This window comes from Pinus tabuliformis, chromosome 7, assembly GCF_031772625.1.
Source record: "Pinus tabuliformis cultivar Carrire ecotype Pingquan chromosome 7, CPIR1, whole genome shotgun sequence".
In the NCBI taxonomy this organism is placed as follows: domain Eukaryota; kingdom Viridiplantae; phylum Streptophyta; class Pinopsida; order Pinales; family Pinaceae; genus Pinus; species Pinus tabuliformis.
In genome coordinates, this window is record NC_142293.1 from 1,567,410,942 (window position 1) to 1,567,436,086 (window position 25,145).

General features: G+C 36.1%; 1 protein-coding gene across 7 annotated transcripts in view; it reads left to right on the plus strand.

Annotated features, from left to right (window-relative positions):
• LOC149254045 (glycine-rich protein) overlaps positions 1-18,653 on the plus strand; it is a 318,254-nt gene extending 299,601 nt beyond the window's left edge. For 2 of the 7 annotated variants that reach the window (XR_016267120.1, XM_089460057.1), the window contains 3 exons: positions 11,710-11,773; positions 17,446-17,588; positions 18,283-18,436. Coding sequence is in view for 4 of the 7 variants with exons in the window: in XM_089460057.1 (XP_089316183.1) it covers positions 11,710-11,773; positions 17,446-17,549 (168 nt within the window). In the remaining 3 variants the exon portion in view is untranslated. Of the gene's footprint in view, positions 1-11,709; positions 11,774-17,445; positions 17,589-18,271 lie in introns of those variants that run through there. The other 5 variants (XR_016267119.1, XM_089460056.1, XM_089460058.1 and 2 more) reach the window with 4 other exon arrangements.
• Positions 18,654-25,145: the final 6,492 nt, after the last annotated feature.

The window sequence follows — 25,145 nt, forward strand, 5'->3', positions numbered from 1 at the left end:
AAAAAAAAATGGAAAGTCCATGCCAAGTCATTCTTGACAGCACTAACTACTTCCAATGGGTAGAATACATGGAAGATTTACTTAGAAGTAAAGGTCTCTTCAGAATAGCCACAAACCAAGAGAAGAAACCAAAAGATGAAGACAAGGCGGCAAAATGGGAAAATAGACAAGATCAAGCACGTGGTTTGATAGGGATGTCCATTTCTCCTGATCTTAGATTCCACATTGCAGGACTTGAGACTCCTCATGAAGCATTAGAAAAACTTGCTAAAGTTTTTGGGATTAAAAATGAAATTAGATCCCATCAACTTGAAAATGAGCTGCTTACTTTGGATCCTAATAATTTTTCTTGCATTGAAGATTTCTTGTCCAAATTCAAGACCCTTAGATATCTCTTGGAAGGTGTCAAAGTTAAGAAAGACGATGGTAACCTTATTTATTCCATCCTTACTAAGTTGGGACCAGCCTACTCTGTATTTGTTTCCACTTTCCATTCTACAAGGGAAGCTTTCATTTGTCAAGGACAAGACTACAAGGCCCCTTCCTTTGACTCCTTTTGTGATTCCTTAATAAGAGAACAAGAAAAACTCTTACACCTTGGTCTTTTTAATCTTGGAAACTCTTCCACGAAAGCGTTAGCCGCCCAGCAGCAACCAAATTCAAAGAATCCTAAGAAGTCATATCCTCAAAAGAATGGTCCTAAACCATCTCAGCCTCAAAATGAAAGATCATTTCAGCAAAATGATAAGACCAATAAAAACAAATGGAAGAAGACTGATAGACATTGTAACTTTTGTAATCGAGATGGCCACTTAGAATCTAAATGCTTTAAGAAGATGGAAGCCTTGGAAGCCGCAATGAAGAAACATAACATCCATTTGGAGCCTACTTCAACTTCAACTTCCGGAATGGCACTTTCTGCATGTGATCGTCAATCATCTCAGTCTGGTTATGCATTAAATGTATCTTCTTCTTCTTCTCATTCTCATGAGTGGCTCATTGATTCTGGAGCCTCTTGTCACATGGCCAAAAACCAAGCCATGTTTTCTTCTTTAAATGATTGTAACACCAAAAATATATATATTGGTGATGATAGATCTCTTAATGTTGTAGGGACTGGAACTGTTCATCTAGACAATGGTCAGTTTAATGATGTATTATGTGTTCCAAACTTATCCTGCAACCTTCTATCTGTCTATCAGATAACTCATTCAGGTGAAGGTAAAATTGTTGAATTTTCACCTCATGATGTTGTAATCAAGGATCTAAAAGATCCTAAACAGATTCTAGCTACTGGTCTTGCTGATGATTCCAAAAGGTTGTATAAGTTTCACAACTTTGGGTCATCCAATCTTCCCTCAGTATTTGTTGCTCATAATGATGAAGTGAGCAAACTTTGGCATGAGCGGTTTGGTCACTTAAACTATCGCTCCCTTCAGCATCTATGTAAAGAAAATATGGTGACAGGTCTTCCTATGGTATCTTGCAGAGATGGTGTTTGTTCCGGATGTGTACTCGGAAAACATCATCGGGACAGTTTTGACAAACGTGCCTCTTGGCACGCCTCAGCCCCTTTACAGCTTGTGCACAGTGATTTATGTGGTCCTCTTCCTGTTGCTTCATTCTCTGGCTGCAAGTACTTCTTAACTTTCATTGATGATTTCTCCAGACGCACTTGGGTATACTTCTTAAAACTCAAGAGCGAAGTATTTACCACTTTTTTGGCCTTCAAAGCATTTGTTGAAAAACAATCTGGACATCAAATTCTTAAGCTAAGAACTGATAATGGTGGAGAATATGTTAAAAACACATTCATCAACTTTTGCACCGAAAATGGAATTCAAATGCAACATACTGTTCCATACACTCCACAACAAAATGGTGTAGCTGAAAGGAAAAATCGCACCTTAAAGGAAATGGCTAATTGTATGCTGCAATCTAAAGGACTCAGTCTTAGTTTTTGGGCCGAAGCAATTAATTGTGCAAATTATATAATCAATCGCACTCCTACTAAGGTTCTAGAGAATATCACTCCAGAAGAAGCTTGGAGTTCCATTAAACCAGATGTAAGTCACTTTCGTGTGTTTGGAAGTGAAGCATGGGCCCATATTCCAGATGAAAAGCATAAAGCTTTAGAACCTAAGAGTGAGAAATGTACTTTTGTTGGATATTCTGAAGATGTAAAAGGTTATAGACTTATTCCATTTAAGTCCAAAAATGTTATCATTAGAAGAGATGTAAAATTTGATGAAAATAAATCGGCCTGCGAGCCTAGTCCGGCGGATGTGCCACCTCTTCCTATCTCTTCTATCTTTGAAAACATTTCTTCTTCAGATGATGAAAGCGAGGATGATAATCTCCCCCACCTTCTCAGGATCCTCAACTTCCAAGATGGGTCCGTGCTACTCGGGATGCAGCAGGTGATCTTGCCGGTGATCCTACAGATCAGCGACGTACACGTTCTCAGTTTGAAAGAGCCTCTTCTTTACTGGCTCAAGCTCCAGTAAATCATGATCCTGACACTTTTGCAGAAGCTTCAGGCCATCCACATTGGGAAGCAGCTATGAATGAAGAATATCATTCATTGATGACAAATGATACATGGGATCTTGTTCCTCTACCAAAGGGACGCAAACTTGTTAGATGTAAATGGGTTTACAGAACCAAGTATGGACCAGATGGGAAAATTGATAAACATAAAGCTCGTCTAGTTGCTAAGGGCTTTTCACAGGTTGAAGGCATTGACTACACTGAAACCTTCTCCCCTGTTGCCAAAATGAACTCTATCCGCCTTGTTCTTTCCCTTGCTGCCTCTTTAAAATGGGAAGTCCATCAAATGGATGTTAAATCTGCCTTCTTGCATGGGGACTTGCAGGAAGAAATCTATATGGAACAACCCATTGGCTTCATACAAACAGACTCCAGCCTTGTTTGTCGACTTAAGAAATCCCTTTATGGCCTCAAGCAAGCTCCTCGGGCTTGGTATGCCAAAATGGATAGCTTTCTTTTAGAATCTGGCTTTTCTAGGTGTCATTCTGACAATACTGTCTACACCAAGAAAGTGGGCAACTCTCTTATCATCCTTGTTCTTTATGTTGATGATCTTATTCTTACTGGTAGTGATCCCAACCTTATAAACCATGTGAAGTCCAGCCTTAAAAAGAAATTTGAAATGACAGACTTAGGACACTTACACTATTTTCTCGGTCTTCAAGTCTTGCAATCCCAAGAGGGTATTTTCCTTTCCCAGTCCAAGTATGCTTGTGATATTCTTCGTCATTTTCACATGGAAGACTGTAAGCCAGCCCCTTCTCCCTTTCAGTCTGGAGTCAAACTTTCAGTCTCTTGTACTTCTCCTGAAGTTGATGCTACCTTATACCGTCAACTTGTCGGAAAACTCTTGTATTTAACCCATACTCGTCCTGATCTTTCCTTTGCTGTTGGCCTTGTTGCTCGTTTTATGCAAAACCCCCGTGAAAGTCATTGGAAAGCAGCTAAAAGAATACTTCGTTATGTTCGAGGTACAATACAGTTTGGGATTCATTACAGTGCCAAAGCAGCTCCTCTGTTAGTTGGTTTCACTGATTCTGATTGGGCTGGTGACCCTGATGATCGGAAGTCTACTGCCGGTTATGTCTTCACTCTTGGTTCAGGACCTATTACATGGGCTTGTAAGAAACAGGCTGCCATTTCTCTTTCGTCAGCAGAAGCAGAGTATCGTGGTGCCGTGGAAGCTAGTAAGGAAGCCTTGTGGCTTCGTCAAATCTTATCAGAGTTTGGCTTTGAGCAGCAGCATCCAACCACACTTTGGTGTGATAATCAAAGTGCCATTCAGCTATGCAAAGATCCAGTCCAGCATCAGCGCAGCAAACACATTGAACTACACATGCACTTCATCAGAAAGCTCATTCATGACCATGTTCTTGAAGTGCAATATTGTCCAACAGATGATCAGGTTGCAGACATCTTCACAAAGGCTCTCACAGAGGCGAAGTTCACTAAACTTCGATATATGCTTGGAGTTCAGGAAGTTGTCACTAAGGGGGGATAGGCTCTAGTGCCTCCTTCCTTCTCCTATTGTGTCATATTTGTAAATCCTTCAATCCTATCCCAAGTTGTTCTTAAGGGGGGATGTTAGGATATTCCGACACATAGGATATAGTTAAGTTCAACTTGGTCTAGTATAGAGTTAGGTTAGAGTTAGGTAAAGTGTGTTTCTTTACCGTTGTACATTTTGTAACTTATAATCCGACGGTCACGATATGTAGTGATCCGACGGTTCACTCTCACCTCGATATTACCGACACTTGATCCGTGGCTTGACACCCGATTGGTCCATGAGTTCTATTTAAAGCGCATGGAGGGTCATTGTTCGGGTAATCTGTGCATGAGAGAAGCTTATGTAAATTTTCATTCTTTGATTAATAAATTGCCTGTAGTACCCACGTTGGGACAGGCCGTGGACTGTTTCCCTCCTTGCACTATGAGGGTTTTAACCACGTCAAAAATACTGGTGTATTGATTTGAGATCTGGTTGTGAGCGGTGTCCTTTTGGTATTCTTTCTGTGGAACTTACCCTGTAAATTCCTACATATATAAGGTTAAAAAATGGTTAAAAAAAGAAGCTGAATACAAAAAAATAGTATATATATTAAAAAAAACGATAATTATAAGTAAAGAAAAAGGGATTATATAAAAAAATATTTAAAAAAATGTATAAGTCAAAATAAAAATTAAAAAGGAAGGCCGCTGCAACCATTGTTGATTAGCCGCCCTAACAACAACCCACCATTGCCGGTTTGATCATCGATGTTCGCTTATCTAGCCATACTAGCCAATTGCAAGACCACGCAGTTTACAGATCCAAATTATTTCACTCACATCTATATAGTTTCAGTCGTTTGCAATCCATGTACTAATTTGTATGATCCACCATCCCTAGCCACCAGTTTGAATTTTTATTCGTTGTACTCTAACATGCTCTCCGCAGTATAAAAATTCCCCTAGTATGACACCCTACAATCATCTTCTAGTGTGTAGTTAGTGTAACTCAACTACTTTGATATTGTATTGTAGCACACTTGAAATTGGTGTCCACTGTCAAATCAATTACATTCATTTCATAGACAAATCTGTACAATTAAAGTCTATTCATTCGTACTCTCTAATTATCCACGTGACTGTACAAATAGTCATGTCTCTCATCACTCATCACACCTTTTAAATCTTTTGAGGGGTATTCCATAGAGAGTAAGCTATTTCTCAAATTTGTGGAGATAATATTAATCACTACCAACTAGTGCACCTTAATTTCCCACATGACGATACATGTTCCCTCTCGAAAAGCCTTTGTGAGAAGCATTTTAATTAAGAGATTTAAAAAGTGAGTAAGTGGAAAAGAAGAGATTGTGCTTTAATAAAGTATCTAAGTTTAAGTAGATAGTTATGAAGGAAATATTACCGAGTGATTATATATATTATCATTAACTTTAGTGAGGTTTGAGAAAGATACCTTTTGAAACCCAATTATTAATTAGGGGAATCAATAAAGTTAAATAAAATAGATTTAATTAAAATCGAGGAAGTATTTTCTAAAGAAACCAAAGGAAAGGTTTACTAACTGAATAAAATAAAGTATTTTATTTTGGATACAAAAATATTCAAGGAAAGGGAAATTACAAAATGTTGTAAAATATAGATTGAAATAGATTTCAAAAAGGGTTACCTTTAAAACCCTAAGCTCATATGGACAAAACAAAATGGAGTCAATCGCTGATGAAAAATGAATGAATTATAATTCTACTTTTGGACTAGATCTCTGTATTGTAAAACATATTTTGAATACTCGCCGACTTTTAACAATTGCACAACATTTTGCCCAACATGTCAGAAATTGTTCACCTTGGAAGAATATCAAGGTAATACATAGACATGAATTAAAAGATTAAAGGAAGAACTCATAGAATTTCAATAAAAGAAAGAAGCATCAAAAAAGAAATATAAAGATCTCGAAGATCAATTTTACGAAGAATCAACAATAAGTAATGAAGAAGTCTTGTGTGTAAGGGACCATAGTCAAAAATTACTTGCAAAGGTCAAGAAGTCCAAAGATACAAAGAAAAAATTAGAAGAAGAAAATGAATGTTTCAAGAAGAAATTCAATGAGAATTTATTGGAGAAGGAAGCAGAAAATTTGCACTTAAAAGACCTTAATCAAAGATTATTAGAACCAATTAGAGTTTTAAAAGATGAAAAGATTGAATGTCAAAATAAAGTTAATGCAGAAACTAAAAAGCTCTTATGTCTCAGAAATCATAATCAAAGTCTACTCACTCAAATTAAAAAACTTAAAAATGATGAAAAAATCATTGAAAAACAAATTAGAAGAACTTATCACAAAAAAAATATCAAAATCTTTAGACGTAACAATCCAAGTTGAAGAAAAATGAACAAATTTTGATCTAGTCAAAGTCACAACTCAAGAAGATGAGAACCAATTGAACTAAAAACATATTCAGATGTTGCAATTCAAACGACAAGAATTTCAAGTGAAGATCCAACAATTAACCAAGTGCCTTTCATATTTAAAGGAAATCATATACCTCAAGTAAACTAAGAAATTACTGCATGCATGATAATGGAAAATCAACTCACAAGAACAAAAGCAGACATCTCAATCAGCCTGTGTATTTGTATCACTGAGAATAGAAACAACATACTTATGTTCCAAAGAATATTGATGTTTGCACAATCCAGTCTTATGATAACAATTTATCCCAACTATCAAATAATTACAAAGTTCCACAAAGGATTGATTTAGGATGGTTAGATCTTTTCTCAGTTCAACAATTTTGTTCATCACTCAGAAGATCCTATCATCTTGTATCATCAATGATGATAACTCGAAGAACTCCGAAAGATACGAATAGGTTACAAAACAAACGAAGAGATGGCACGCCTTGTCAACAAAGATTTGAGGAAAAAGATTTTCTTAAAATCAAGACAATGTTATGAATAAAATGTATAAAAATAATATAAATAAATAATAATCATAATAATAATTAATTAAATAATAATTAGTCACTGAAGAGGCATGTCTTACAGGACATGACTGTTATAAGCGGACCCTCATTTTTAATAATATCTCTTGTACATTCAACATTCTTTATATAAATAATTCTTGTCCTATAATGGATAATTACATATTCTAGATATTCTGAATATTTTGCTGTGTATACGAACCTTGTTCGTTATTGGGAGTGGACCTAGTGGAGTACATGGTCTAGGAGTGATGGAGTTTGTGTGGGCTTATGAGGAAGGGGTGTAGCTACATCATCTTGGAGCCTTCACTATGTATGACATTACCTTGGAGCCCTCACTATGTATGCATCACCGTGGAGCTTGACATGTGTACCCTTGGAGTGGAGTGCTTCCACTGTGTATTTCTACAAGTGTGTGTTGTAGGTTGATTTTAAATGGGCTCACACTATATTGTTGACCTCCCTTACCTCCACACTAGGGTTGCGGAGGAGCATTCCCCCCCCCGCTCTTGCTCCCATTTCGCGCTCCAAGCGAGAGCGGCTCTGGAGCGCCTCGAGAGCGCGCTCCTAAGGAGGGAGCGTTTTCAAGAGGGAGCATTTTCGGGAGCACGCTCCCTGCCTTTTCAAGAGCGTTTAGCTTTTTTTGCAATTTTTTTTTTTGCAGTAATGTTCCAAATGCAATTGTTTTTCAAAGAAACAAACAAGTTTTGAGTGGGGCAGCTTAATGATCAAGCATATGGCCCTAGTATTGATATGCGATTCATGGTTATGTTAAATTCTTAAAGTAAAAGTGAAATTCTCCTTAATCTTCATTTTCATCCCTCTACTTAAATTTTTAACATTACCATGAAATGACTCAGGATGTTTGAGAGTGGTTTCAACCTCATTGGATTTCATATGAAGAAAGTAGAATTTTAGATTTCATTCAAAATCCAGCAGACTCATCAGTTTTTCAGGATTTCAGGATTGGGGGATTGCAATGTTTCCATTGAATTTTGTCATGTATTAGGGTGTGGCACTCGTATTTAATCAAGAGCACCAATCCCTCTATGTACCTTGATGTTAGTGACATTGGTTGTCGAACTTCTTTATCATGACCCTCCTAAAAATGTACGCATCACTCAAACAAAATATTGACTTCACATGCTATGCTTTTTCTATCTTATGTTAATGCTTAGAGGGTGATATTAATGACAAAGGTCCCTATATAGATCTAGAGGTAATGACAAAGATACCTCTAGATATTAATGCTTAGAGGGTGATATTAATGACAAAGATCCTGATTTTCCAACAAGACTAAAAAATTAGACATTTCTCGTGGTGGCAAGAGGCCCAAGCATAAGTAATAGATAATAGATTTACTTGTCTTTTCTAGTTTCTAGTAGTTTTTATAACTATTGACTCTTTCATATTTATTATGATATTTTTTTAAACAATATATGACAATTTAAGTTTGAAGTTTGAAGTTGGCAATTATAACTCATTAGTAATGAATTATGAATATGATGCTTCATGAAAGTTGAAAGTTGTTTCATTTCATTTCATGTTATGTTAGATATTATTTGTTATAATGGTTACACTTAGCTTACAAGTACAACTTTGGTGATCAATGATGATAAATGTTATATATTGAATTTTGAAAGCTTGAAACTTTAAGATTGATGAATCATGAGACTCAATATGTTGTATGTTACTATGTTACTAACTTGTGGACGTGGTTGATGAAGATTATAACTTCTAGATGATTGTTGTTATATGGTTCAATCTATGTTTTTTATGTTTTTTATATCTAATTCATTATTCTACATGTTTTTGTTGACGTATATGCATCAATATATATATATATATAACGCTTCGAGATTTGTTCCCAAACCGGGAGCTTCTGAAAATGTTGCTCCCGCTCTTGCTCCCAAGTAACCTTTCTCCCCACACTCTCTCTCTCTCTCTCTCTCTCTCTCTCTCTATATATATATATATATATATATATATATATATATATAAAGGAAGGGGTCATTCATCATTCATTATACCTCATTTAGATCGATCACTCTTGTGTTAAAGATGTGATCAAGTAGAACACATTAGTCATCTTCTCTCTCTTTGATCTTAATCTGTATTTGGGCTCTCTCTCTCTCTCTCTTAGAGGTGCTAGGGTTTCATGATTTAATTGGAGCATCTCGAGGTCTAGGGTTATGCTTTCACCCCTTGGAGAATTGAGATTAGGGTTTTGAGATGAAACCCTAGGATGCATTTGGTGAAGAACAAAAGGATATGTTTTTACTTGGAGGACTTGTTTGAGTGATTCATGCATGTCAGATCTCCTTAGTTGAGTTAGGGTTTTTTGGTTTTCCTTAACTAGTGTTTTGGATAGCTAGTGGATTGTACTAGCCTTATGATCAATGTTGCATGACTCGTATAAGACTCATCTGGCTGTTGACTCAACAACTTGTATAAGAATCGGGGACGACTCATATAAGTCTCGGCAAAATACAAAAAAAACTTAAAATATGGTAAATTTTAAGCGCAAAAAATAAACTAATGACATTTCCAATCCTTATAAAACCACAATATATGCAATAATTGATAACATCATCTCATAGCTAGGATAGTACAACATAACATATTTGTTTTTTGTAAGCAAAAGATTTAGATGAAAAAAAAATTGAAACAAACAATTGAACTTCATGAAGCCTACTTGGTTGTGACGAAGTTGGGTCTAATGAAGCCTCCTTTAGCCTCCTGCAAGAGCTCCTTCACTGTGAAATGGAGTTACTTAGCTCCTTCAGTCAAGACTCAACACTCAACACTTAGTGAATGAGAATTAGAAATGAGTCAAATGACAAGTGAATGAGAAATGAGGGGGAGGGAGGTGTTTATAAAGCATTTCCTTCCCTCCATTTTCCCTTTCCCTCTATCGGATCTAAAAAAAGGAAAAAAATCGAAATTTGTTGAAGTCCATGTTGGGTCTAGGAATGGGTCTTATACGGTCCGATATGAGTCTTATGCGAGTCCATGGCTCAACGCGGGTCTTATGTGAGTCAGCGTGGGTAAGGGTCTTATGCGCAAGTTCTATGCTTCAGACACGTTTCAAGAGATGACTCGTCAAGATCCACGAGTCTTGAAGGGTCTTATAAGGGTCTTGCTTCACTACTTATGATAAGGCTATGGTATGTACATCTACTTCATCTTATGCATGTTAATGAAGCTTTTAGCTATATAATATTTGTGTAATTTGTAGATTTGATTTTCAGTCATCTATGTTTTGCATGGTGCCACATTGTATTAATGACCTCCCTTACCTCCCATATATAGAGAGGGAGAGAGTCCATCTTCATTCATCAACTCATTATGCTTATCACTTTTGTGTTAGAGATATGATAGAGTAGAATGCACTAGTCATCTTCTCTCTCTTTGATCTTCATTTTACTCCCTCTCTCTCTTTCTTTTTGAGTTAGGTTTTTTTTTTTTTCTTGGAGAATTGAGATTAGGGTTTTGAGATGAAACCCTATGATGCATTTGGTGAAAAAGAGAGCAGGATGTCTTGCCTTGGATGACTTGTTTGAGTGATTGATGCATGTTGGAGCCCCTTGGTTGAGCCATGGTTTTCTTGGTTTCTCCCGTCTAGGGTTTTGGAGCCAGTGGATTGTACTGACCCTGTGATAAAGCCATAGTATGTACAACTACTTCATCTTATGCATATTTGATTTTCAGCCATTTTCTTTTTAATGGTTTGTAGTTATACATGTCTTGCTGATTTGATATAAGGGAAAATATGTTAAGTGATTTAACATTGTAATTGAGAAAGCTAAAGGATATTTTACTGCTGTGAATGGGAGTTTTCAGATCTGGTGTATGCATGATAATATTGCCCCATCAGGCTGAAAGACACTTTGGTATCTTTTCTCCTAGGATTGCCTAGATGAATAGATTTTTAAGGATTGAAATATTGTTTACTTTCTGGTGCTGTTTTTCTCTATATTTTATAAGAGTTCTAAGTCTGAAAATTCTCAAGATTAAGATGCAGGAAACCTCTAGTTAAGAGGTGAAATTTCTATCTTGCGTTAAAAACCTTAAGGTTCAGAATTTTCCACAGAAACTGGATACTGGATATGGCATATCTTGAGCCCTAGGTAACCATATCTGGTAATTTCTGATCAGCTTTCTCATCTTGCTTCTTTTACATAAAATTGTTGGTGCAGAGCCTCATTTTTTGCATTAGTCTTGAAAAAAATTGTGATAGGAGGCCTGGAATTGCTTGTTATGAGCTCTTTTTCCCCAGGTTATCCATAATGCTGAATTAGAAAATTCAACATGTGGATGAAACATCATTTCTGTATATTAAAATCCACAGAAGCATCTAAGAAATGCTTCTCTAGACATTTCACAGCCTTTTCCATCCTACAGACCAGATATGCTTCCTTTTCGTGATTCCTGTAGAAAGGGTGGTTTTGGATACAAATTATGAGATAAAGGTGTGCTTCACAAGGTGCTATTACTTTCATGTTGACTATGAAGATAAATGTTTGCAGTTGCAAAACCCTGGATTCTTTTTATGTTATTTAATATGGAACCATAATTTAACTTAACATATCTGGCATGTTTACAAGTGTCTATGCTTTTTAAGATTCTGGATTGGGGGCTGATCTCTTTGTAATTGTTATGGGTGCAGGGTGGTGTCTGCCTGGCTTTCGCTGATGAAGTGTTGTGCTGGCTTTACGGCACAGTTAAAGATAGTATAATTCATGCATCCTTCCTTCTATGTTTTATATTGTCGTCACTCCTCTATTATCCTTAATTTTGTTTTCTTGTTAAGCTGACATGTATTCTTTCTTTTATGAAAGTATCTTTTTTAGAGGCTTTTTCTGTAATTTTTGGATTTATTGTCAATCTGAAGTACATGATTTCTGATGTGCTTTGGCCACAATTGCACTTGATTTATAGTTTAGGGTTTACTTTTGTCATGTGCCTTGTGATGTAATTGGTGTGTGATTTTCTAGCATTTTATACTATGGTTGAAATGTTGGTTATCAGTTTCTGAGATCTCTATTCTGCTGCTAGTACATGAGTGATTGTTACATGGTCATGACTGATGAGCATTGAAATGCTCATGTATATACCATGTAAGGGTGAATATAGAAAAATCACATTGACTGAAATACATACTGGAAACAAAATATATAATCAATGAGGCTCTAAATGGCCTCTAGAGTCCAAAGAACAACATGCTACAAGCTACTACTAGCCTACTACATATTGATATCACTGATCATCATGGTCAATCATCAAACTCATCAGCGATTCAGCACTACTGGACATGGGATCGTCTAGCTTGAGCTTGCCAGACTTTTCAGGGACATCTGTAATTATACCAGTAGTAGCATGACTAGTCCTTGCCATGCCTAGTGCTACTAGTGGATCATCATCCAACCCTATCCACCCCAAGTCATAAATATTAGGATCAAAATTTGCCACGTGAGTGTCCTCTATCCATTTTGAGGTTGGATCAATATCATCCAAGGCAATGGGCTCTGTATCAGGTCATCTGTTTAGTAATTGCTTGCATTGTAGTTAGAGATTGCATTGCACGAAGGTGAGATCATTTGATTGCTGTTGTTCCAAATGGTTTCTCTTCTCCATGTGAATCTGCTCAAAGAAAGATTGGTTGTGCTCACACCCTGAAGTGCTGCAAGTTTGACTTAGGACATGAATTGCGACTTTTGTAGTTGAGGACATTGGCTATTAAATTATTCTCACCAATGTGCCACTGTAAATATTAAATCATGACTTTCAAAGATGATGTTAGTTAATTCAACAGATTAGTTTGTGGCTTTGGCTAAAACTTCAAGTATTTTAAATTTAAACAATTGAACTTAAGGACTTTGGAATTGATTACTTGTTTTGTCCACATCTCTTGCATTCTTTGCTAGGGGTTTTGCCAAAGATATCTAAGACTTTATTGAAAACACTGATTTGATAATGTATTTCTGGTTGTGGCTTTGATCGAGGACCATGTGCTATAGGCAGTCATACAATCCATCTTTGACCTCCCTAGTTTGATTATCTCTAAACTAGGTACTGCAATGATGCCTTGGTTTAGGAAATACCTAGCTGCATGTATTGGGTGACAAAGTTAATTGTTTCATTGTTTATCAATAATCTTCTAGATAGGCCCATACAGAGCTACTCTAACCTTGTATGCTCCTTTTATTTTCTCCTTTGCCCCATCCATAGCCTCATAAATATATTCCATGGTCAATTTTACTCCATCCACCACCCACAATTCCTTAACAAAGGGGTCGACAATTTTCACAACCCCTGTTGATTTTTACCAAAATGAGTTCTCAAAAACTCTGTTAGGTGCATTTTCCATCTTGTTTGTAGCTCTGCTAAAATGCATTCCATTCAACACTTCAAAACATCTTTTTCAAGTTCCATCACTGGAAAATGCTAGATTGCAACAAAGCTTGTTGAAGATCTTGTGATGGTGGCCTAACAATCTTCTTTTCCTTGGGGTTTTTCCTCATTAGGTTTAGTGCCAATGAATGGTTGTAAGTTTATTTTGTAATGCTCTTGGAATGATCTACGATATTCTTCATCCAATCTTGTTTCCCTATATCCTCAAGCATGAGGTCTACATAATGTGCAAAACATGGGGTCTAGAATATGGTTTTCTATTTACTCTCTAACATCTTACCAACAAGAACATATTTAGAGGCATCATTTGTGATGATTTGGACAACATTTACTATCCCCACCGATGTAAAAACGCCGTGCAAAAGTTGAAATAACAAGTTTGTGCCTTTAACCTTATCTTGTGCATCAAATGATTTAAAAGTTCCTTGTGGGCAAGAGACAAGGAGATTTATTATGGTGTGGTTCTTTTCATCACTCCATCCATTTGGCATGATGATACATCTCATTTTGGTCATCGACGCTTTAAAATTCTATGGACCCAACTTCTTTTTGGAAATGAGATTTGCGTAGGGCATGCATGTTAGGGCCTTTGAAGCCCTTACTGGTAGCAACAATCGAATCCCACATACATTGGTAATAAGGTAAGCTTGCAACATTGAAGGGGATATTTGAATCATATCACCATTTGGCTACAATAGAGAAATTTTGAGCTCTAAAATGGGCCACCTAAGGAATATTATAAAATAATAGTGGAAAAAATAAAATAAGATTAGACTACATCATCAAATTTTAGATGGAAAAAAAAAAAAAAAAAAACTACTTTTTCAACTCGTATTTTCCACTTATCTCCCTATGGTTTTACTCAAATTTCGAGTGGGGGCACTTGTTGGATGCATAATTTAATTCCTCATTCAAGGAGTACCCATGTTGCATACTTTTGATGGTCCCTGCTACATAAAAAATGATAAATACATGAAAAGTGTGATTGCAATCACGTTTTTTTTATGTATTTCTCATTTTTCGTGTAGCAAGGTCCATCGAAAGTATGCAACATGGGTACTCCTTGGATAAGGAATCAAATTCTGCATCCAACAAGTGATCCCGTAAAACCGTAGGGAGATAAGTTGAAAATCCGAGTTGATAAAGTAGTTTTTTTTTTTTTCTTTAAATCTTTTTACTTTTTTACTCAAAAAATGGTGAATCGTCCCTTATAGTTGACATCATCATCTTGAATCTTGTTGGTTCTTATAAAGTTGATTTCTATACATTTTTGTTTTGAGGCTCATTTTTTTACCTCAAAATTTCTCTAATGATGTATTCAAAATCATATTCCTTGTATTGCTTCTTTCGGTGGTTATATGAGATGCACTAACTCTCACTCGACTGTTAGGAACTTGTAGGGGTGGAGAACGGTGGAAAAAAAATTTGTATGTTCTTTTTTTTAAGCCATATTTCATGAATGGGAGGAACATGTTGAAAGTGGTCCCAAATTGAAGGGTCGGAGCAAGAACCTTCAAGGTTTCTTTGGGATCCCATGGTTCTCCCCATTTCAATGTCTATCTCTTTCTGCTTAGCCTTGTTTTCTTTAAATTTCTCAATCATGTTTTGCATTTCCAATGTAATGGAATCAATGTCTCTAGCTTCACATGGGACAACTTGGCCTCTTTGACCAACCTAATATTGTTTCAACCTTATGAATGTGCCACCTTTTTACATGTTTCTCGTTAATATTTGCAATACAAGTCATCATCTTCAACATCAACACGGATCCATGTAGGGTCTTTGACTTGTGGGGCCATGCTAAATGCAAACAAATTTGCAAATGCAAATCTGCAAGCCCTGCTTTATTGCAAAAATATGAGATTACATATAAAATAACCCGTGCATATAGTTATAATTACATAATAGACATGTGGCTAGGTACACAAAAACAGTTCATGTGCATAGGGCTTAATCACATAATAAAATTATTGCAGTTAGGTACACCACAATTGATGGGTTTTGTAGTAATGGGTTCAAGTGACCTGTTTTGCTAGTGGGAAGGCTCGTAATTTTCTATGAAACAACAAATATGAGATTTATTGGTTTGCATCCTTGAGTGATTGTGATGGAGAAATAATCTGGAATTATACATGAACTCAACAGAATACTGATATAAACATAAACACAAAGATGTAGCAGAAATAAAACTTCATTTCATTAATATCAAAGAATTGAAAAATGCTTACGTGCAAAATGGAAATAAATTAACTTGGATGATAGTAGCTTATCTCTTTGAAGAGATGTGGCGATTACATGCCTTTGAACTGTGTTACAATGATGTTAAAGGGCCTTTTTATTATTGAACAACAAAGGGAAAACCCTAAACAACCAAAACCCTAACCCCAAGAATTTGTGGGCCCTATTGGGGTTTGTTGGGCAACCAACTTCCTGGGGTTGTAACTTGGCCATATGATCTCCATTTGGCATGTATGATACCTTGTTGGAAAGATCTCCCCAATTACTACAGGATTTGTGGCAGGCCCGTACTTATGGCTACGGGTCTCTTGCAAACCTCAAAAAAACACCATCTAGGGGGTCAAAACTGTTCCGGAAGTTCAAAACCCCCAAAACTGCTAAAAATAGTAAATGCTGCTATAATCAAGGACACTGAGGAAACCCACTGGGGGTCTAGGTGGAATAGGTGGGCGGCCACTAATATCCACCTGGATCAAGAAACCAGCTTTTTAAGTTTTAACTCGTTATTTATTATTTTGATCTTTGGTCCATGTCTACACAATGCATATAGCTCAGCAGTTTTATCACCACCCCATGGAATTAAGTTGAGATGTATCTCCTTTTCCATGGTCTTACAGTACATATTCCCCATCTTCTTGGTTGGTTTGGTAGTGGTGTCCTTACTCTAATTGTTTGCTATTAGATTGGATGAAATCTTTCATGGCTGCAAATGCACATTCATACCACCAGTATGCAGTCACTGGGTTCTCCCTAGGGCGCCCTCATCCAGATCTTCGTGGAATCTCAGAATCTAAGATCCATATCAGATTCTTGTTTTTTGTGTATTTTGGATCAGATTTGTTTCCTAAAATATGATCTGCTTCCGGTGACAGGATAATGGCAGATTTCAGATTTGATTCAGATTTCATCATCAAGATAACCAGTCTCACCACAATTTTAATTACTGTGCCCGTATGGTGCGACAACATCTACTGGACTCCTGGGTAACCAGTACTTGCCAATTCAAAAAGCTCATTGTAATTTATTAGCATAGTTGGTAGACACTTCAGTCACTTCAGCCTGGATATGCAGAGGTCAAAATATGAGTATTCCCGAAGTTTGGTTGAACATGGTGAGTCCATCAGACAAACCAGGTAGGATTAAAGGACGTTTGGTCAAACACAGAGAGTCACAGGCTCAGGCAGGATAACGAAAAAACCACTTTTTAAATCATTTTTCATTCTTGCTGCTGGTACTCATTTCTCAAGAAACATTTTAACTGAGAAGAATTTAGAGCATAGCGGAAAGTGTTTGCTTCATTACTTTTTCAAGATTTTATGACCATTTCGAGACTAGAATTTCATGAGGAGTTCAGATGCTAGTTATTATTTAACATTTACCATTGATTAATCTCATTCCCCAATATGAAGGTACACTAAACAGTTGATTTGTTTTTTTTCTAATATAAAATATAAAAATTTAATTTATGTATTGAAAAAATTAGCATTAGGGTTCTGATTCTTAATTTCTGGATGAGTGTCACACTCACTGGATTTTTCTGCCAATTCTGATCATACCTACGGTTTCTATAATTTTGCCAGTATGCCATTTTGGTTTTGTTGACGTTCGAGTAAAAATTTTCATCTCTATTATTAAATCAAAATCTTGTCTGCCTTGGCTTCTAGTTTATCATATTTGTTTTACATAGGTTATAATAGTTGCAGAAAGGTTAATGATTTTTCTTCTGAAATGGTTGCACTCGCTGTTGTTTCAGATGAAGATTATATACTCCAGTTCTCACCACAATCAAACCGGCTCGAACTTTATCGAGCAGTTTCTTGTCCACCATTGATAACGAGACACGTGGAGCAATTGTAAACGCTCCTGTGGATGGTGTTTCTGACCAAGCGCATATTTGTAATGAGCTTACCATATAATCCGTTATATTCTGCAATTGCCGAGCAATAAAAAAAATTTGTTTCAATTCAATGCGTATCGTTTTCTTCTATGTTTATAAAACAATTTTTTATGTTTTATTTCGGCTTCGTGAATTTTGTGTCGAGGGTAATCTGTTTTATGAGTTGTGTTTGGATGAATGCTCTTCTTATTTTACAATTTCCGTCAGTTAATTACTCTGCAGAGACTTGAAAAAGCTAGTAACATTTGTTCTCTTTTACTAAGCTGAGCTATAAGTTACATAGGATGTGTGTCTGATCTGTTGATTTTTTGAGAAGTTAGTGTTTGAAGACGGGAAAAGATAAATACAAATTACAAATATTAACAAAAACTATGAAATAGAAACATAGAGTCTAAACTACTGAGATTTCTGGGTATATTTTGCTTCGAATCACACTCACAAATTCATAAATGCTAGTTTACATTTGAAACTTGTTCCTGTGTTTTAGGCTGGAGAAGGGACTATTTTATAGAGAAATTTTGGGTTTTAGGGAAGAAATGCAAATTTATATGAAAAACTTTCTCTTCTTTTGCGTAAGGGGCAGGGACTATTTTATAGAGAAAAGTAGGGCTTTAGAGTCTTCCACTTTGCTCGTTGATTTTGGATTTCAATGCGTTCTAACAAAAATGTCTTTTCTTGAAAGAGATCCGACAGTTAATCCGAATGCAAAGCTCGTGCAAATCCTTCGACGCTTCCAAATTGGAAAAGCAATCCATGGAATGTCGATCTGCATGTTAACAGTCCTATTGATGATTTTTGGAGGGCAACCTTCTACATAGTATAAAGAAATATATGCAGTAAGCACACATTTTTTCTGGTGTGCTGATTTTGTTAGGGAACGTTTTAGTATTCGTCGGTGACCGCTTCCCAACAATATTGGGGTGTAAAACTATGTAATTGGAAGCGTAAGCCCTTTGACATGCCACTGAAATGTTTCAGGTTGGGGCTTTTCGGTGACAATTGGAAGTAGTATAAAAACAAAAAATTGTTAACCCTAATTTATGGAATACTTTCTTTTTGACTTTATTTCCATGCTTGAGATTCTGACTTTGTTTCATCTTTGGAATTCACTAATGATATCCAAAAATGTTGGTCTCTCTCATGGCTATGTATGCTTGTCATACTCTAATGATATCATATCTTGGTTTTCTAAATATTTACCATCTCTGTTCCAATATGATTTTTAAGATATCTAGAATATCCATTCCGATATTGCATGGACATATGTATGCATGCAACTGGAATATACAAAGAACATGTGGTTAGTGTTCTTGTGATAGCACTTTAAACTTCATGACAGTATAACCACATGCTTGTCTAGAGTATCTTGCATTTAAATTGGTGTTAGGGTTTTTTCTTTATGACAGCATAACCACATGCTTCTCTCGAGTATCTTGCATTGGTTATATATATATATATATATATATATATATACACACACACTCGTGTTTAAAAAATAAAACATATTTAACAAAATTATCAAAAACAAATTAATTTAGAAGAAAATATTTTTTTTTATTTAAACATAAATTGTCAATTTTTATTGCAATGAGAGAAATGAGATGCATTTTACTACTCACTAAGAAAACATGTGTCTAATACTTTTACTACTCTTTTACTACTCACTAAGTAAACATGTTTCTAATACTTCCATAATTTCATTTTTTTTTTCAATTCTCGAACTTTATTGCATTATTGAAATTATTGCATTATTGAAATTAGATGCATTTTTCAACTTCATCATAAAAAAAACTTGTGCTTAATACTTTTATAATACCACTTTCATGTTAACCCTCAACCATATGCATGTTCCGAGTATCTTCTTTTATAATATTTTCCTCTCCACTTTAAAAAGGTTTAGTTGTCTATGTTAACAAATTCATTACTCTGACTTAAAAGGAAAATTTCCTTTTTTGTTGTTTTGTCTTTTATTTTAACAAAAATTGTCTTTTATGTTAACAAAAATAAGAAAATAGTGATTGTTTTAATTGATTTAAGATGCAAAATTAACATTTTAAATTGAGACAAGGTGGCGCAAGGGGAATGTTTAATGTTTGTGCGTAATGTTGGTAATGACATGATATCAATCAACACTATTTGATTTTTTTTTAATCCATTTGGAGTTAATATGGATTATTTTGTTGCATATAATTTATAAAAAAATTAATAAATAATGTGAGATACATGACCTTAATTGGAAATATAATTGTGATTTGCAATTTTCAAAGTTACTAGATTGTTGACCTTTTCTTTGAAATATTATTCTACTTTTAAGTTTTGTGTATGTTGCATCTAATTAACAATTCAATTATTAGGTTGACTATTGCATCATTGCATGTTGCTTTTAATTTATTAGGGTAGTTTTCCCTTTTTGAAAAGGGAGACACCATGCTCTTTTGAATATAGGTGAAGAATTTGCATTTAAATGAAGAATATTAAATTTATGTGAATCCCTTTGACAAAATAATTTCTATCTTTTCATTCTACAAATAAATGGAGGGGCTTTACAATGTGAATATAAATTTTGGATGGAATAATTATAACACAACTTTGTTTTTTCAGAAGATTCAAATTTTGGGTGTTGATCAATTGGAGCTATAAAAAGTGAATTTTAATGTTAATATTATTGAATGGTGTTGTCATTGATGCCAATGTTGATCCTTGAATGCTCTTAATATAGGTCTAGGTTGCATTGATTGGAAGCTTCAAATAACAAGAAGCCTTGGAAGAGAGGAAGGGAAACCTTAGAAGCCTCGTACTTGTTAAAGATTTTGAGGATGAAGATCATTGTATTTGCTTGCAAGGCCATCTTCATTTGATAGCCCTTGTCATGTTGATTCCAATGATGGGTGGTACGTCTCCTAACTCCTCACAGTTGACGAGATATGCTTCGTCAAAGTTTGAGTCTCGAAAGTGTGGTCAGAAGCTCCAAAAAGATTCTACAAGCATCCTTTGAATTGGTTGTTTGATGGATAATTTCCTTCTGCAGATAGAAGCAAACTTCTTAGATCTAGTGGCTTGATCTAAAAACAACAAAGACAAAATGGCTTATGTTTTCCTTAGAGAGTTTAGAATATGGAATAAAGACTTACTGGAATCCAACACAAGCTCTCCTCTTCTCCTTGCTTGTAATGCTAGCTCCAACTCCAAATGTTGTAGGTAGAACCTGCAAAACAACTAAAACCAGTAAGAGAACGACAACATACAAATAATATATGCTAACATCTCTAAACAATGAGTCAAGAAAGCAAAACACATTTTGTATTAATGAATGTAGGAGAATATTACAACCCTTTACAGATCTTGACCTAGTAGATGTCTCCCAACTATCTTGTTCTTCATTTACCATAAAGTAGGCCTTCAATCACAACTCAAGTGCATGGATGGATAATGGATTCTTAGGCACAAAGTAGCAGCATGAGGGAATAACTAAGAGTCTCCAAAAGCCAACCCATACTCTATGGGAGGCAACAAATTTATAAGCTAAAAGAGGTGGTTTGGAATTTACTAATCTAGGACTTAGATCCACATATGAGGGAGGATAAGCTTTAGGGATAAGACATAAGACCTCAAGTAGGAGTTCAAGATTTTGATCCAACAGTAAATAGTTAAAACACTTTGGAAGCTTCTAGAAAGAGAAGATTTGAAATTATTTTTTATTTTTATCGAAATTCAGGGGAAATCACACTTAATGTGAAGGCAACATGTGCTGGTCAGTGCAGATGTTGTGTGTACAACTTGCAACAATGAAAGTGCGATGGGGCCAAAAAAACAAGTTTTTGTTTAGCTGTTTAACCCATAATTCTTGGACTTTTTGGAGAGAAGATGCTCTAAGCTTTACAGTGGATGAATTCAAAGTGTTAAGGATGATGGTTGATCCAGGTTTTAGGCCATTTGATTGGACGTGACAAAATGACCTGTAACAAATTGTCCCCTAAAGTACAAAGTCAGGAGTGGTGGCTGAGGATTGATGTGCTTTACCATGTGACAAGTTTGGATCAAGAATAGATTGGTTGATATCATTGCGTATCATCATGATATCATTGTTGAGGTAGATATACCCATACTTAACATATAAGCCCATTTACATGAACAATGATCAAAAGTATTGTCCACAGGTGACAAATTGTGGGCCCATGCTTGGATGACTTTCTATGTGACCATAGCCATCATACTTTGTAATCTTATATGAATTCTAAAATCGTTGCCTGAATGGATGGAACTAGATCCAGGGTATTCTACCTTGTCACTCGATAGTACAAGTCTGACCATGTGAATAGATGTGTTGGAGTTGAACATGGTAGACACCATCTGAGTAGCGGCCAATGATGTAAGTCATTCGCAGATGCGAGAGGAACCACCGTTAATGAGAATGGCCCGCAAGGTACTACACTACAATCCATTAGGTGTGAATGAATGAGCTAAAGTTGAACACCACAAATTCTCTTGGTCGAAGGCCAGTGATGGACCTATCGCCGAAAGCAAGGAAACTTGTCATTGAGGTATGCAAGCTCCAGGGCACTAAAGGGAGCTTCTAAGTCAACTTGGATAATGAATTAGTGTCGACGGGAAGTGACCCGTTGCTAATGTATCCCCCATCAACGACATGAAACGAGTATCAAGATTTGAGACAAAATGATGATGATTAAAAGTTGGTTCAGGGGCGGCAAACATGAATGAAGGCTTAAGGTGTTGTAGCAGATGTCAATAGAGGGTGGACTTCTCTTGAACATATCGACGATACTTTATGGAGTTGGCAGCATTCACTCAAAATCGATTATGAAGGCTCTTAATAAGGTGTGATCAACCAAAGAGGCAAGTAGATTTCCCAACCCAAAGCAATCACGAAGATGAGAATGTCTCATGTTCAAGAGTGACTCGCTACCATAAATAGGATTGGTGCTCAGTTTTCCCAACTTCCCAACCATTTCTGGTTAGTAACTCTTTATTTTTTAACAAGCTTGAGGAGGATAACATATGCTTGTCCTATAAGTTCATCGTTCAGATGAATCCTTATGTGTATATTTTACGAACCCTAAGGAGGAGTTGTTCGGTCTTGTCATGCTGAGTCCAATGTTGTTTAACAATTTCACGAGTCTAACGAAGGTATAACTCGACTTCTTTTGCATGTTTAGAGAGTTTGAAAAAGAGGCAAAAAAATATATTCCAAGTGGTTCCTTTTTAAAAATTTAGTGTATTGGGCCTGAAAAGGCATAAAACAATACATAGGAGAACCTTTTAGCCATGTTTGACTAAAGTATTATTTTTTCGTAAATAGTCTATCTAGTTCGAAAAAGGGTTAAACTTATATTGGAGATATGTCTTTTTATTTACTTTAACGAGTTCGAAAAGACGAGTACTCGACAATCTTTTCATGTTTTGGGAGTCTGAAAAGAGCTTAAAAAGGACTCCTCCTAGAGGAATGTGTGGTATAAAGGGTAGTAATCGGTTCCGGTCATGATGGAATTGCTCAAAACATGTAGAGGTTGAGAGGTGGGCTAATAAGACCACCCATTGCAACAGTTCCTCAGGAAAGAGCAAAACACCAAGTGAAAGATAATGATTGGCCAAGAAAATGGCGATGATGGAATGAATAAACCAAGACTCATCTTGCATAAACAAGCTGATAAAAAGTGGCAATCGCGAGGGATAAAGTGTGCAATCTCATTACCCTAAAAGGATTCTGAAAAGATAATAAAAATGATTGCATGGATACCAAGACTACAAAATGGTGTTATATTAAGGCATCCATGGCTAGGTAAGTTCTATGATCAAGTTATGACATGCATAAGATGGGGTCGGACCTAAGGCACAATGAAGGCACTGGCGATCAATAAGCTCATAGTGGGTTTCATTTTTATACAAACTTGAAATAGAGACAAACTATGTTTGAGATAAGTTTTCATGCCCCAAACATAATGACTTAATTCTAGGCACATGCCCCCAACCTTCATTTCATTCACCTAAGTAGACTACTGGTTACTAATAGGTGGATGGAATGAAGGTTCATTTACAAGATCAAGTGAAAGACTCGACTCAACGTTTATGAGATCTAGTCAAAGACTTGAATTGGAGGGGGATTTGTTTCAATTCTTAATGAGCTCGACACAGGAAAAGAACTATGCTCACGACACCTTATTTCATTTTTTAACAAGCTTGACAGAAGAAAATTTACTCTGCTCATGGTGATTTGTTTCATTTTTTAATGAGCTTGACACAGTGAAAGAACTCCGCTCATGGGATCTTGTTTCATTTTTTAACAAGCTTGACACAAGAAAAGGAACTCTGCTCACGAAACCTTGTTATATTGATCATGGCTCCCCAGAGGCCAAGGCTCTGGAAGGAATACATGTCAAGGGCTTAATCATGGCTTCAAAGAGATTTTAATCAGATGGAAGAACAATGCTTTGGAAGGTATCAAGGGATTCAATAGGCTCTAATGTTCCCGATAAATAATTTACCATATCACCTACTAGATCCAAGTCAAAAGAAGTTGTGCAAACAGTGAAAGGCTCTTCTTTATCGGTAGGTGTATGCATGGAACATGTTTCCACATAATTAACTTGTGGTGGCGGGAATACCACTTGCATATTCAGAAAGTTTAGGAAGTTGGATGGTTGGTAGTCAAATTAGGAACAACAAATGAAAGTTGGTCAATAATCACAATTTTTCCATTATGTGAGAAACACATAACTCAAAAGAGTGTGGACTCGAGAACACTCATGGCATAAACATAGTCTCACCCGAGAAGTAAATTGAAATCCAAGGGACCTTGAACTACCATAACATCAATATAAATAGTTTTCCCTTCCAAAGTAATAGGAAGTTGAGGAAGGATCCCTAAGGGTTCATTGGTTCTTCTGTTGAAAACCAATAGAGTATGAGTAAAAGACACAAGCTGAGGAGAACCTATAGCTTACCAAGCAATTGATGATAAAATGCTAACAAAAGTGCCCTCATCTATAACAGTATGATATAAGTTCTTATCACAAGACTTCACCATTACTTGGAAGGGCATGTAAGAAGGGAGACGAGACTCTGTCAATTGATTCCAATCAAAGGCAATAACATGATTACTCTGAGGGGGTTCCGTAGGAACAAGAGAAATATCCCCTTGTTCGACAAGATTTGAGGTAACAAAAAGAACATGAGCGATATGAAACTCACTCTCTACAGGAAAAGTGTGATCGACTGAAGGTGGAATCAAGTCAACCATCTCATCAACCAATGGTTGGTTGGGAACATAATCATGTGAATCATGTTCAGAGAGAGTGGGATTGATAGAATATGGATTTGGATCAATCACTTCATCAACTAGTGGAGGATTGGGGGAAAGCTTTCGATGACCAACCAGAAGTCATTGTTGAGAAGCAGTAAGATTCCCCAACAATTTGGATGCTTCATCCATATAAGGGAAAAGGTGAATTGGATGATTCCCTTCCCATAATATACAAGGAAACTTGACTTTATCCTTTTTATCGTGAACCTTATTATCAGTGGTTGATGGTTCATCAAGA